We start from the raw sequence: 11623 nt of genomic DNA, 5'->3' as shown, positions 1-11623 counted from the left end.
GCCCTGGCCCCCCCCTGCCCGGCACTGCCTGGGGGGGTGGGGGGGGGTGGGGGGGCAGGTGCTGGGTGAGCCAAGGAGACAAGGTGCGCCCTTCCCTCCGCCTCCAAATGGGGCCTCCCCAAAAACAAGTCTTGAAAGCCTGGCCTGGACACATGGTGAGGCCCTGCAGGGACCCTCACAGTGGGGAAGGCATGCACAGCGGTGGTGGTGGGATGGAGCTGGTTTGGCCCATCCTGGTGGGTCCCAGGCATGGCCTGGGGCCAGTTCTTCTCCACTTGTCCTGTCTGAAATAGGTGCATGCAGCTGAGCAGTCTGCAGGGCTTAGGGGGCTGGGCAGGGGGGTGTGGGGCTTTGCTCTTGGGAAGTTGTGCAAGCGAGAGGGTGATTCCTGCCCAAGGAACGGGGCCAGGAGCCATGGCGGGGGTTTCTGCCCAGGTCTGGCTTCAGTGGGCTGTGCTGGCCTCCTGCCCACATTCCCCTGCCCTACAGGGTCCCTTTTGCCATGACAGGCAGGTCACCAGAGCCCTCGCCATGCCATGGTGGCACCACAGCCTCCAAAGAAAGGGGCGAATCCCGTTTCCATCCTGCCCTGCCTGAAAGACCCTGGGCCCTCTCCTGCACCCACGGCCATGGGGGATGGACTCCACCAGGCTGTGAGCAGGGGGAAAGGAGAGCATCAACACGTTTCTCTCTGTAGGTCCTACATAAACATCACCTACTGCTTTTATTTCCTGCTAAGCACAGAGGATATCCAGGTCTGGAGGGCTAGAAGCCTTGCTGAGCTTGTCCTGTTGAGGTTTCGAATGCTCTCCTCTCCGGTGGAGGAGCAGCAGGGGTGAACCCGTTCAGAGGATGTCGTGCCTGGGTGCTGGGGTGGGAAGAAAGCTGGGGAATGGCGCGGTTTTCACCTCCAGCTCTCTGCTGGCACTGTGGTGCAGTGGGAACGCAGCAGTCTGGGGATGCCACCACTCACTCTACTCCTCCAAAGGGATCAGCCAAGATGCCCCCACTTTGATCCCCAAAAATCTCCCTCAGAGGTTGGGCTGTGGGCCCTACGCTGCAGGTAGTGCAGTGCTCCGCAGGCTCCGCAGTGCCACACGGCACCTGTCTGCTGCTCCAATGGCCGTCTGTGCCCCTTCACCATCAGTGAGACTGGGCTCGCCTGCTGCCTGTCTGAGGGCTGGTGTTTCCTTAGAGGAAATAGGAAACGGAGCCTCCTGCCCAGTGTCTCTGCCACAGTCCTGCCTGCAGCCACAGGCATTATAGGCAGCTCTGGGCTCTGCAGGGAGGAAAGCATCCGCAACCTGCTGCTTTGCTGTGGATTGGAGCTGGCTGGGGGCTGGAGGGACCCTGTCTGTTGCTGGGCTGGGGACTATGTGGCCATAGCCAGCACCCCACACAGTCCCGGTGCAGGCAGGGGTGCTGCCTGCTGTTTCCTGCAACTGAGCTCCGGGCCACGGGATGAGAGAGGGCTGCAGCCTCTCACCTGGCTGCTCATGGTCCACAGCTCGGTGATGCAGCCTGAAGAAGCAGCAGCCTGATATGGAGGGTGTTTGGCTGGAAGGTGGTGTTCCATGGCCACCAGCTGTCCAGCACCTCAAAGTGCCAGGGGCTTCCCTGTGCCCTGGCAGCACAGCATCCCTGGGTACCTGGGGGTGACACCATGCAGGAGGCAGGAGGGGTCCTTCTCTCCAGTTGACCATGGGGACCTGGGGTTGCTGATCCCCCCCTCAGTGCCCCGGCATCCAAAGGGACTTGGGGGCTGCCACATGTCCAAGCTCCAAGGCCCAGGCCAGCTGTGCCGCTGCTCCAGGACAGAGGGAAACGTGGTTCTGGCTGAGCTCGCGGTGCCTAGGCACGCTGCGGGGGTCAGACTGAGAGGCAGTCATGCTTTTCTGGGTTTCAGGGCACCGAGTGGATGTCCTCCGAGCGCAGCACTTTGTAGACAACCCAGTAGAAGATATTGAAGACCAGGAAGGTGAAGGGGAAGACAGCTCGGGAGATGGTGTCGATGCGCTTGGCCCGGTCGATGTAGCGCCTGCAGAGGCCCTCCCCTTCCCGCAGCAGCATGCTGGCTGTTGGGGGGCTGTAGATGCCAGGGCCCTCCCCAGCCCCATCCTTTGGCTGCAGGCAGTGGCTGAGCCCGTAGCCTCGCAAGTAGAAGCGGCTCTCGCGGACAAGCTCTTCCTCCTGGCAAAGGGAAAGGCTGTCAGCCAGGGCATCCCATGGGCGCCAATACTGCAGGGTGAGCAGGCGCTTGTGGCTGCATCTCCTATACGCCCCCCCACGAGGCAATACAGTCATGTAAGTGCCCAGCACAAGGTTAGGCACTCTTTCAGAAAGCCCGAAGCGTGCAGGCAAAAGCACAGGGCCGGCAGGCTGTGGGCAGTGGCAGGCAGCAGTGTGCATTGGGTGTGGGGGCGAGCACTGACGGACTGCTTTGTCATCTAGGATGTGTTTTAAGGGTGCATCCAAGGGCAACCTTGACCCTGGCAGCCCAACACTGATCCCCCCAGCCTCCTCCCAGCTCTGGCTCGGGGGCTTGGGAAGCCCTGCTCTCTGGCAGCCAGGGGGCACAGGGGCGAATTGGGGGGGGGAGGGAGGGGGATGGGCACATGGGGTTGCAGGGCACAGGCGTGCAGGGTGCACTGGGGTGCAGGGAGCTTGGGGGCACAGGCACTGCTGTGGCAGCTGTGTTCACTGTGAGGTGGAAGTGTGCCTGTGCTGGTGAATAGGAGGGGGCAGGCAGCTTGCTGGGGCAGAGCTGGGCAGGCATGCAGGGGCCTGGCTACCATCAGGGCTTGCAGGGCCTCCCAGTCCCTCCAAGGGCCTAGGCCCTGGTTTCTCCCCGTGTCTGCTTGGCAGGGACTGCCTGGTGCAGCAGAGGAGAGAGGCTGAGAGAGCTGGACTCCTTGCTGGTCTCTGCCCTTGCTCACCCCATCTGCCCCCATGCTGGCGGGGGGCTGCAGGGAGGGCAGCATGCCCGTGGGGCTGCATGCCCATGATCAAGCCTGCAAAAGTGCCATGAGAGCTGGGCGCCTGCCCTCACCTTTGGGTTGCAGCCCACTGCCATCATTCGTGGCAGAGCCCTGCTTGCCTCGCAGCCCCTTGGGTGCTGGCCAGTGGTGCCTGTGCTCCTCTCCACTGACAGCTGTGCATCATTAGCAACTTGCCTTGTCCTGCTTTTTTATGCTTGGGGGGGTCTGTGTGCAAAGATTTGGTGAGGGACCGGCATGTGCAAGCCTGGGCTGCGCATCTGGCATCTCACCGGGCCCCCAGGCCACTCATTTGGTCTCTATGGCTCATCCCCCCTATGCCCTGCCAGTGCCATATCTGGCTGTGGTGGGTCTCTTCTCCCAGGGCGTGCTGCAGGCCAGGCCCTCGCCTCACACCATGCCCACACGCAGCCTGGATGCCAGATCCCAAATGCCATCTCTGACCGGCACTGCCCTCCAAATCGCCTAGAGCAGCCTCCTCGCTGAGGTCAGCCTGCACAGGCGCTCAGCCGGCAAGGGGGCTCTCATGCGGAGAGCTTGCGCCCTGGCATCTTTATTTAACTCAGCAATCTGCCGGCTAAGCAAGATTTCTCAGTGGGAAGAGCAGCAGCGGCTCAAATTGCTGAGATGATTTGTTCTCATTTGCAGCGGAGTTTTATTCCCCTGCCCCAGGCTGAGCACTTGCAGCTGCCCTGAGGGACTTAATGGAGGGGAGCCGGGGTGCCCTGGGGCCAACAGCTATTCCCCCAGCCCGGGGAGCCAGTGGGCCCAGCCACGGTGTTTGGGGCAGGAGATGGCAGACTGGGAGTGCTGGTCCTCCCAGCTGGGTCCCTCTGGGCTGGGGCAGCCCTAGGGTGCTTACTGGGGGACAAGGCTGGGTGCAGGGAGCTCCCTGGGCCCAGCTTTGCGGGGTTTGTGGGAGGGATTTGCCATGGGGCTGCAGCACCCAGGCTGTGCTGCTGCGTCAGGCAGTGCCGGCACGGGAGCTGCGAGCAGCGGGGCTCTGCTCCGGTCTCTGACTGAGCAGCAACCCGGGATGCTCCTGGCTGCAACCAGTGCCTTGCCAGCAGCACCCCAGGGTGGCTCTGCAGCCTCCACCTCAGGGTGACTGCACTTCAGTCTCTTTTAAGCAGATGGTCCTTGGGTTTGGCAGAGCCTCCCCCTCCCTGCTCCCGTTGGGTTCATCTCCAGAAGCCGGCGCTCAGGGGCTGTGAAAGGCAGGGAGCAAGGGAGCGTGCTGGAGGGAGCCAGGAAGATTCTCCCGGAGTTCAAGGGCTGATGATGGCAGAGGGGAAGCTTGGGGCAGCGTGGCTGGGTGGGGAGGCAAGAATGTAGCAGGCCTGATCTCCCTGGAGCTATGGTCGTCCCCCAGTATCTCCCCCCAGCCTGGGAGCCTTTCCTGCCCCACCACTCCTCCTTATGCCTCAAGCTGCAAAGTGCCCCTGTGCCCTGAGCAAATGCCTGCGCTGGAGTTTCTGCAGGCAGCCACGAGTGCTTCAAGCCTGCCTGTGCCAGGAAAGCCAGGCAGGCAGAGACCTCACCCTGCCAGAGGCATGGGCATAGCCTGGGGAGACGGGCAGCAGCCCAGGAGCGGCCATCGGTCTGCCCTAGCATCACTCACACCTCGGCAAAGGGGGCTGCGCTGGTCCTGCTTTACGGAAGGAGAAACTAAGGCATGGAGCAGGGGTGTCTCCAGGGAAATCTGCTCCATTCTCGTCCCTCTCACAAATCTCTTTTCAGCCCAGGGAGCAGCAGCTCCATCCTATGGGCCCATGCTCTGTGCAAATCACTGCCCTGCTTCTTCCATGGGCCCCTGCTGGCCCCCGGGGCAAGCTCCTGGGGGGGCTTGTTTTGGGGAGGGGGGGGTGAGACTGGCTGGGGGTGCGCTGCGCTGCACTGCACAGGGGGCTGCCAGAGGGTTGTGCTTTACCCGGGAGCTGGAGAGCGTCGCGTAGGTGTGCTCGCTGCCGTGCCGGCCGCTCAGCTGCTGCAGGGACTCCAGGCTGGCTGTCCCGCTGCTCAGGCCCTTTTGGCATCCGACAGTGTGCACCAAACAGAAACAGGACAGCAGGTGATCGATGGCTCTGCCCTGGCCCCGGGGACAGAAGCTCTGGGCACCGGGATGGGGACAATGGGGGGACGGGCGCGCCACATGAGGGGAAAAGCCCCCCCAGCAGTGCCCAGGCACTGGGATCCATCTTCAGCATCTGCCAAAGGGATTTGGCTGCACAGGCCACTGCGTGCCTGTGCAGTGTGTACATGTACTTGTGTTTTCCATGGAGGTCTAGTGCCTCGCAGTGTGCTTATGGCAAGAAAATGAGAGTGGGGCAGCCGCATGCCTTCCCTGAGCATCTCACAGGCCTGATGCCTGCGCCGATGGGCTGACGGAGGGGAGGGCTGTCCCGCGAGCATGGGACCCTGCCTCTCCAGGCCTTGGTGTGCTCTCATCTGCAGCTCAGACCCTCTCCCTGAGTGCCACCAGGTCCCCTTGGTGCTTCACTACCCTGATGCAGCAGTGGGCCCCTATCACCGCTGCAGCTCAGCGAGGAGCCCGGGAGTTTGGGGCTGCAGGGGAAAGGCCATTTCCCCCACCTTTGCTGTTTATTTTTCTGCTTTTTTAGAGGTAGCAGAGCCCTAGTATGTCCTGGCAGGAGGAGGACAGCACCCTGGGTGTTTGTGCTGGCAGGGCCTGGGGGACCCATGGGTGCTGTGCAGTGTGCTGCTCAGGCAGGCAGAAGGACTGCGATGCCTGTGGGTCCCTCATGTGCTGGAGGGGGCCGGCTTGGGATACAGTCCAGCGCTGAGCCCTGCCCCGGTGGCTGCTGAGAAGCTGGCCCTGCAGCCCCAGGGTGTCCCCTCAGCGGCTGAGGACAGACAGATATTGTGACAGTGGTGGCGGGAGGGACTTACCATCCTCTGCCGCCGCTGGCGCCGGCGCAGGCGCATGAACTCCTTGTGCTGGCGGGAGACGAAGTTGACTGCTGCGTACTCCAACAAGGCGGCGAAGACAAAGAGCAGGCACACGGCCATCCAGATGTCAATGGCCTTCACATAGGAGACCTGCGAGGGCAAGAGAGGGCTCAGGGACCCGCTGCCTCCCACCTCACTCATCCCCCCCACTGCCAGCTTTGCCCCGTTGCCAAGGGGCACAGGAGCCCTCTCAGCTGGGACACATGGGTCAGAGCTCGCCTGGCCAAGCAGTGCCGTGTTTCCCCTCAGCACATGCGGTGCCCCAGCCAGCAAGGCTACAGAGCCACCCATTCCCAAGGGAATGCTGCCCCTGGTGCGCCGGGGGCAGCAGTGGGCACCCCAGCTGCCCCAAGCAGGCTGCAGTGCGGGAGCCCAGCATGGAGCCAGCACTGACCTTGGGCAGGGAGGCACGGGAGCCGGCACTCTGCGTGGTCATGGTGAGCACGGTGGTGATGCCCAAGCCCACCCGGGCCGGTGCTGCGTCCATGTTGATCCAGAAGGAGACCCAGGAGAGGATGACGATAAGCAGGCTGGGGATGTACATCTGGATCAGGTAGTAACCCATCTGCCTCTCCAGGTGGAACTTCACCTCGATGCAGGTGAACTTGCCTGCAGGGAAAGAGCCCCAGTGGGTGAGAGGCACACCCAGGCCATGGCGGGGGGGAGGGTGTGGGGGGTGTGTGGCAGCAGGTGCCTGGGGTGCTCACCTGTGTTGTAGTACTTGGTGCAATAGCCCAGGTCCTTCTCATCCCTGAGGATGAACTGCGGGAGCGTCAAGCCCTCGGCCACCTGCACAGCCTCCTGCTCCTCCAGCCACTCAAAGATTAGGTCATTCATGGTGTAGCCAACTGTGGGGGGATGGAGGGAGCCATGGGGTGGGGGGGACATGGACCCCATTCATCCCCACCCTGAACAACCGGTCCTTCCTTCTCACCTCCCTCAGAAGCAGGGAGATGCCAGCTGTTGGGATGGGATGGGATGGGGGTGGGGGGGTTGACAAAGCACAGCTTGAACCCCCCCTAAGTACTCACAGCTCTCCAGCTGCATGGTGCATGTCTGGATGTCCATAGGGAAGTTCTTGAGGTCCATGGGGCAGGACAGGATCAGTGTCAGCCTGGAGGAGGCAGAAGAAAGGAGGGGGTTGCTGGGGGCTGGGGCAGTCAAGGGGGAAAAGCTGCCTCACAGGAGGCAAGAGGAAAGCTTTGCCTCCCCACTCAGGCACTGCACCAGAGGAGAAGAGTTCTACCTAATGCTGTAGAGCACGTTGCCATTCTTGAAGATGCGCAGCAGCTTGTTGTCGGTGGTGACCTCGTGGAAATTGGCCCCTTTCTCGTTGGCGAAGAACAAGTCTGGCTTCCAGATGGAGTCGAGCATGGAGGGGTCGAGGTCGAGGGAGTCGTCAGGGTACTCACGGTAAGCCAGGCGGGGGTCATTCCACTGCTGCCGCAGGAAGACATTCACCCGGTAGTCCTGGGGCAGAGGGCACCACCTCAGCCGGGAGCACCCCACGGTGCCCAGGGAGGAGGAGGAGGAGGAAGAGATGGAGGAGGAAGAAGAGATGAAGAAGAAGGTGGAAGGGGGTGTCTCGGTTGAGGCTCAGCTCTACAGGTGCTGCCTGCCTGACACTAACCACACACAGGGCAGGGGCAGCTCAGGAGCCTTCCCGTGCTGTCAGCAGCCACGGGAAATTAAAAAGCCAAAGCCACAGCAGCCAAGAGGAGGAGAAAGAGAAGGACCAGTAGCTGCTGCCTGCAATGTTTGTCGCAGGGCTCTGCGGCCCTGGGGAGGGCTTGATGTGATGGTTGATGGTATTAAGGCTTTGCAGCAGCACAAATAGGGAATTTTTAGCCTTGGGGCTTCCTCAGAGGAGTTCCTCATGCACCTGAGGAGGCTGGGGATCACAGGGACATAGAGCTTGCTTGCATTGTACGGCACCTGCTGAGCCTGCGAACAGCAGGGAGCTACCACCAGCTGCCTTGCTCCGACCCTTCGGGGTGTTTTTGCCAGCTCAGGCATGGGGAAAGTGGCCCACACAGCCAAGTTCTGGTTAACTGACCCCAGAAAAGCCACAGCCAGTTGCTATGGCTCTGCATGTCCCCACCACGGTGCCAGGGCCAGCTCCGGAGAAGGGCTCACAGGACCCCTGTAAGGCTTGGGCACGAGGACCTGCACACTCCCTGGCAGAGCCACCGCCAGCCCCAAGGCGCTGGGAGAGGAGCCTGTCACACTGGAGAAACCCTCACCATGGTGGTCTCGGTGACGGAGCCGAAGCTGTTGATGAAGATGTTGCACGTCACGTTGACAGGCGGACCTGGAAAACAGCATCAAGCCTCCTCTCACCACTGGCTGGGGAGACATGTGCACTGCACAGGCACATGTGGGGATGCCACCTCCTGTGTGCATTGTGCAGATGAATGCACATGAGCATCCCCCTGCCTGCTGGGGTCACCCCCAAAGTGTGTCAGGGTGAACCCCAGCACTCACTGCAAGTACTGCAGCTGCCCACACTGCCAGGCAAAGCAGGCACATGCAGGGTGGCTGTGATCGCTGGAGCAGCCAGGACTCTGAGGAGGGTGTTGGGACGGAGGGACATGGGTCAGGCTTCTGCCTCCATACCTGCCCATTCCCTGGTTTTGGGCAGCCTTAAGCATGGGTTGCTGCCAGGTCTGGGAGCCTCATGTCCTTCCCTTACCTTTGAAGTTGGGTCGAATCCGGGCATCATACCCTGATGTTCGTCCCATAAGCTTGTCCAGGAAATCAGACGGTGACATGGGCTGGGGTGAGCTTCGGGAAGCAGCTTTAATCTCTTCCCGCCCTGAGACCAGCCTGTGGGGCAGAGGAGGCAGGTTAGCTGCCTGCCAGCACCAGGGGTCTGCAGGCACATTTCGGCACCTCGGGGTGATTGCCAGCTGTCATGGGAAGCGGGTGTGCCTGCGCCGCACCCGCTCCAGCACTGAGTCAGCGCACTGACCCCAGGACCCCTTCCTCCTTCTGCTGTGATCCTGGCGGCTTCCCCTCCTTGCCTGCCACAGCCTGAGTGCTGTGTGCCGGCGTTTTGCCTGTCCCCCTTGCTAGCACAGCCCCTGCCCACCGTGTCCCCTGGCATGGTGTTCGGGGCCTGGTGCCTCCTGGCTCCAGGGCTGCGGTGGGGACTGGGCGCAGCAGGCGATGGCCTTGTGTATGACAGCCGGGCTCTGTGTGGGTGCTGGAGGGGGAAAGCAGACAGAGTCCCTCCCGGCTTCAGTTGCCAGCCTCGGCCTGAGTTGCTGAGCAAACATCCATACCCTGCCTGGCACAGACTCGGGGCTTGGGGGACACAACAACCCTCCGAGCCATGGGCTGGCCTGGCATGAGTGAGGAGGTGCCTAGGAGCACAGTTGGGGTTGTGACACCTTGCCAGGGGCCAAGACGATGTGACAGGAGAAAAGCAGCAAAGCCCACCTCTGCACTGACTGTGGTGTGGAGCTGACATGAGCTCTCCCACGCAGCACTCCCAGTGATGATGGAGACTTATTTAACCTGATCTTGGAGGGGATATTTCTGTGAACGCATCTTAGCCTGCCAGTTTCTCTCCTTCTGTCAGTCTATAATGATCATTTCAAGGAACAATGCAAGAGACATTCGCTCACCACATTGCCAGGCATGTGGCTGTGATGGAGAGGAATTAGTCAGAGAACTCCAGACACAAAGGCAGCTTTGAGCACGCTGCTCGTGCTGCTGCACACAGCCTCATGACTCTGCCAGGTCCATGCCCAGGTGGGTCCCACTCCTGCTTGGAGCTACAACCCCATTATCACAAGCAGAGAATGATGCTGGGAGCTGGGACCCCGTGGGGTCCTTGTTCCTACCTCCTTGTTCCTACCAACACACCTTGTTCCTACCTCCTCTCAGGGGAGCGGGATTCATCCTGGAGGGGCTTATGTGCATCCTTGCCAGCTAGAAATGGCCACAATGGCCACCCCAAAATGATCCAGCCAAGCAGGTTTTCCTTTAATTGGAGATGGGCAGCAGAGAGTACCCAAGACTGGTCCTAGCCAAGAGCAAAAGGCTCGGAGAAATTCCCCCTCCAGGAGCTGCATTAGAAAGGTGCAGCTTTGGGAGGAGGGCTGCGAGAGGCCAGGGCAACAAGGAGTTAAGTCAGGCCTCTGCCTGCCACATAGCTGTGAACCATGTCCTCCTCTGCTGGAAAGGAGGATGAGGGTTCTTCCCTGGAGCATGTGGGAGGAAGGGTCCCTTGGCGCAGTGGCAGCTAGCTCCTTGAAGAGGCTCAGCTACCTGGCCGAGCAGCAGCGGATCTGTAGCCCCAGCAATGCTTGGACCTTGGGGACCGCAGGGCATGCAGAAATGCCCTGGGTGCAGCCACCTCCAGCGGCATCCCTGGCAGGGCCATGCTGGCACACAGCCTCTGGGTCCTGGCTCTTCTCAAGGTTTGGCTGCAGCTCCCCAGTTCGGGCACTGCCTGTCCCAGGGGACTCTGCCACTAACCTGGCCGGGACACTGCGGGGCCCTGGAGCTCAGCACCTCTGTGGAGCGAGGGGATGGTGGGGCTGGAAAATGCTCACATCTGCCTAAAAATGCCACCCCAAGACAAGCAGTTTCCGCATGTGAAGCAATGACATTTTGATACGATTTCCCCCCTCCCCACCACAAATGCTGTGGTTCCCCGCTGCGCTGCTCCAGCCGTACTGGCTGAGTGATGGGAGGGAAAGTGGGGGCAGGGAGCAGGCTCAGCCCAGGGGCACTGCAGACCCCCAACCCCACCCTGCCTGGCCCACTCTCCCCTGCATCCCGCCTTGTCCCAGATAGCATCCAAGGTGGCTGGAGAGCGAAAAAAGGACCTGGGGGCTTTGGATTTTCTAGCCAAGTGGGCCAAGAGTTCTTCCTGCACCCATGGTACCTGGGACACCCACTGGCCTGGGCGACCCAGGGGCTGGGTCAGGGACAGTCCTAAGCCCCCCCCCCCCCCACACCCCCTGAGCCCGAAGAGGGTCTGGGCATCACAGGGGCTTTGCAGCACTGGAGAAGGAGCTGCCTGGGCCATGACCTGGCTCAGGTCGCCCCTTCTCCCACTGTGGCAAGGGTCCCCAGCTGGCCTGGGGCCAGGGGGACCATCAGGGACCCAGCACTGGGGTAGGGGCTGCTGGGGACAGGCAGAACCCGGCTGTGTGCAGCTGGGGCTGGAGGGAGAGGGTCTGGTGGATCCCCGGGGTGCTGGGTCAGGGTCCCAGGGAACAGGGGGTGAGGCCAGATCTGGGGGGAGCTCCGGGAGCCTGTAGGGAGGTCTGGATCGGAGCTGGGAGGGTTCTGGCTGGAGGGAGCAGCCCCTGGAGAGAGGTCCGGGTCGGGGGGTGGGGGTCCCGGGGGTCCTCCGGGTCTGGGAAGGGGGTGCCCGGGTCCTGCAGGAGAGATCCATCTCCGAGAGGGGGTGATGCCCGGGTCCCGGCGGGGAAGAAATGCGGCTCCCGGGGAATGGGGGTCCGGGTGCCGGAGGAGGGAGTGCCGGGGGAGCGGTGCGGAGAGCAGCAGCCCCCGCAGCCCCACGGCCCGCGAGTGGGGGCTGCCCCGCCGGACGCGCAGCGCCGAGCACCCGCGCCGTGCGCTCACCTGAGCGGGCCGCGCCGGGGCAGGAGGCAGCCGAGGAGGAGGAGGAAGGCGAG

The 11623-nt window shown here is 62.2% G+C and overlaps 1 protein-coding gene across 1 annotated transcript; it reads right to left on the bottom strand.

Moving 5' to 3' along the window:
* Positions 1 to 1902: 1902 nt before the first annotated feature.
* GLRA4 (glycine receptor, alpha 4) lies at positions 1903 to 8773 on the bottom strand. Its single transcript, XM_010568810.1, has 8 exons — positions 8659 to 8773; positions 8210 to 8277; positions 7213 to 7436; positions 6998 to 7080; positions 6674 to 6814; positions 6361 to 6575; positions 5907 to 6056; positions 1903 to 2190 (listed from the first exon to the last, which is right to left on the bottom strand). The coding sequence occupies exons 1-8, from the start codon at positions 8735 to 8737 to the stop codon at positions 1903 to 1905; spliced, it is 1248 nt and encodes a 415-aa protein (XP_010567112.1). The 5' UTR covers positions 8738 to 8773.
* Between the last annotated feature and the right edge of the window lie 2850 nt (positions 8774 to 11623).

The sequence above is a fragment of the Haliaeetus leucocephalus genome, unplaced genomic scaffold, assembly GCF_000737465.1.
Source record: "Haliaeetus leucocephalus isolate CR32 unplaced genomic scaffold, Haliaeetus_leucocephalus-4.0 Scaffold258, whole genome shotgun sequence".
In the NCBI taxonomy this organism is placed as follows: domain Eukaryota; kingdom Metazoa; phylum Chordata; class Aves; order Accipitriformes; family Accipitridae; genus Haliaeetus; species Haliaeetus leucocephalus.
The sequence above is the reverse complement of the archived record's forward strand: the minus strand, read 5'-3'. Positions and strand labels throughout refer to the sequence as shown.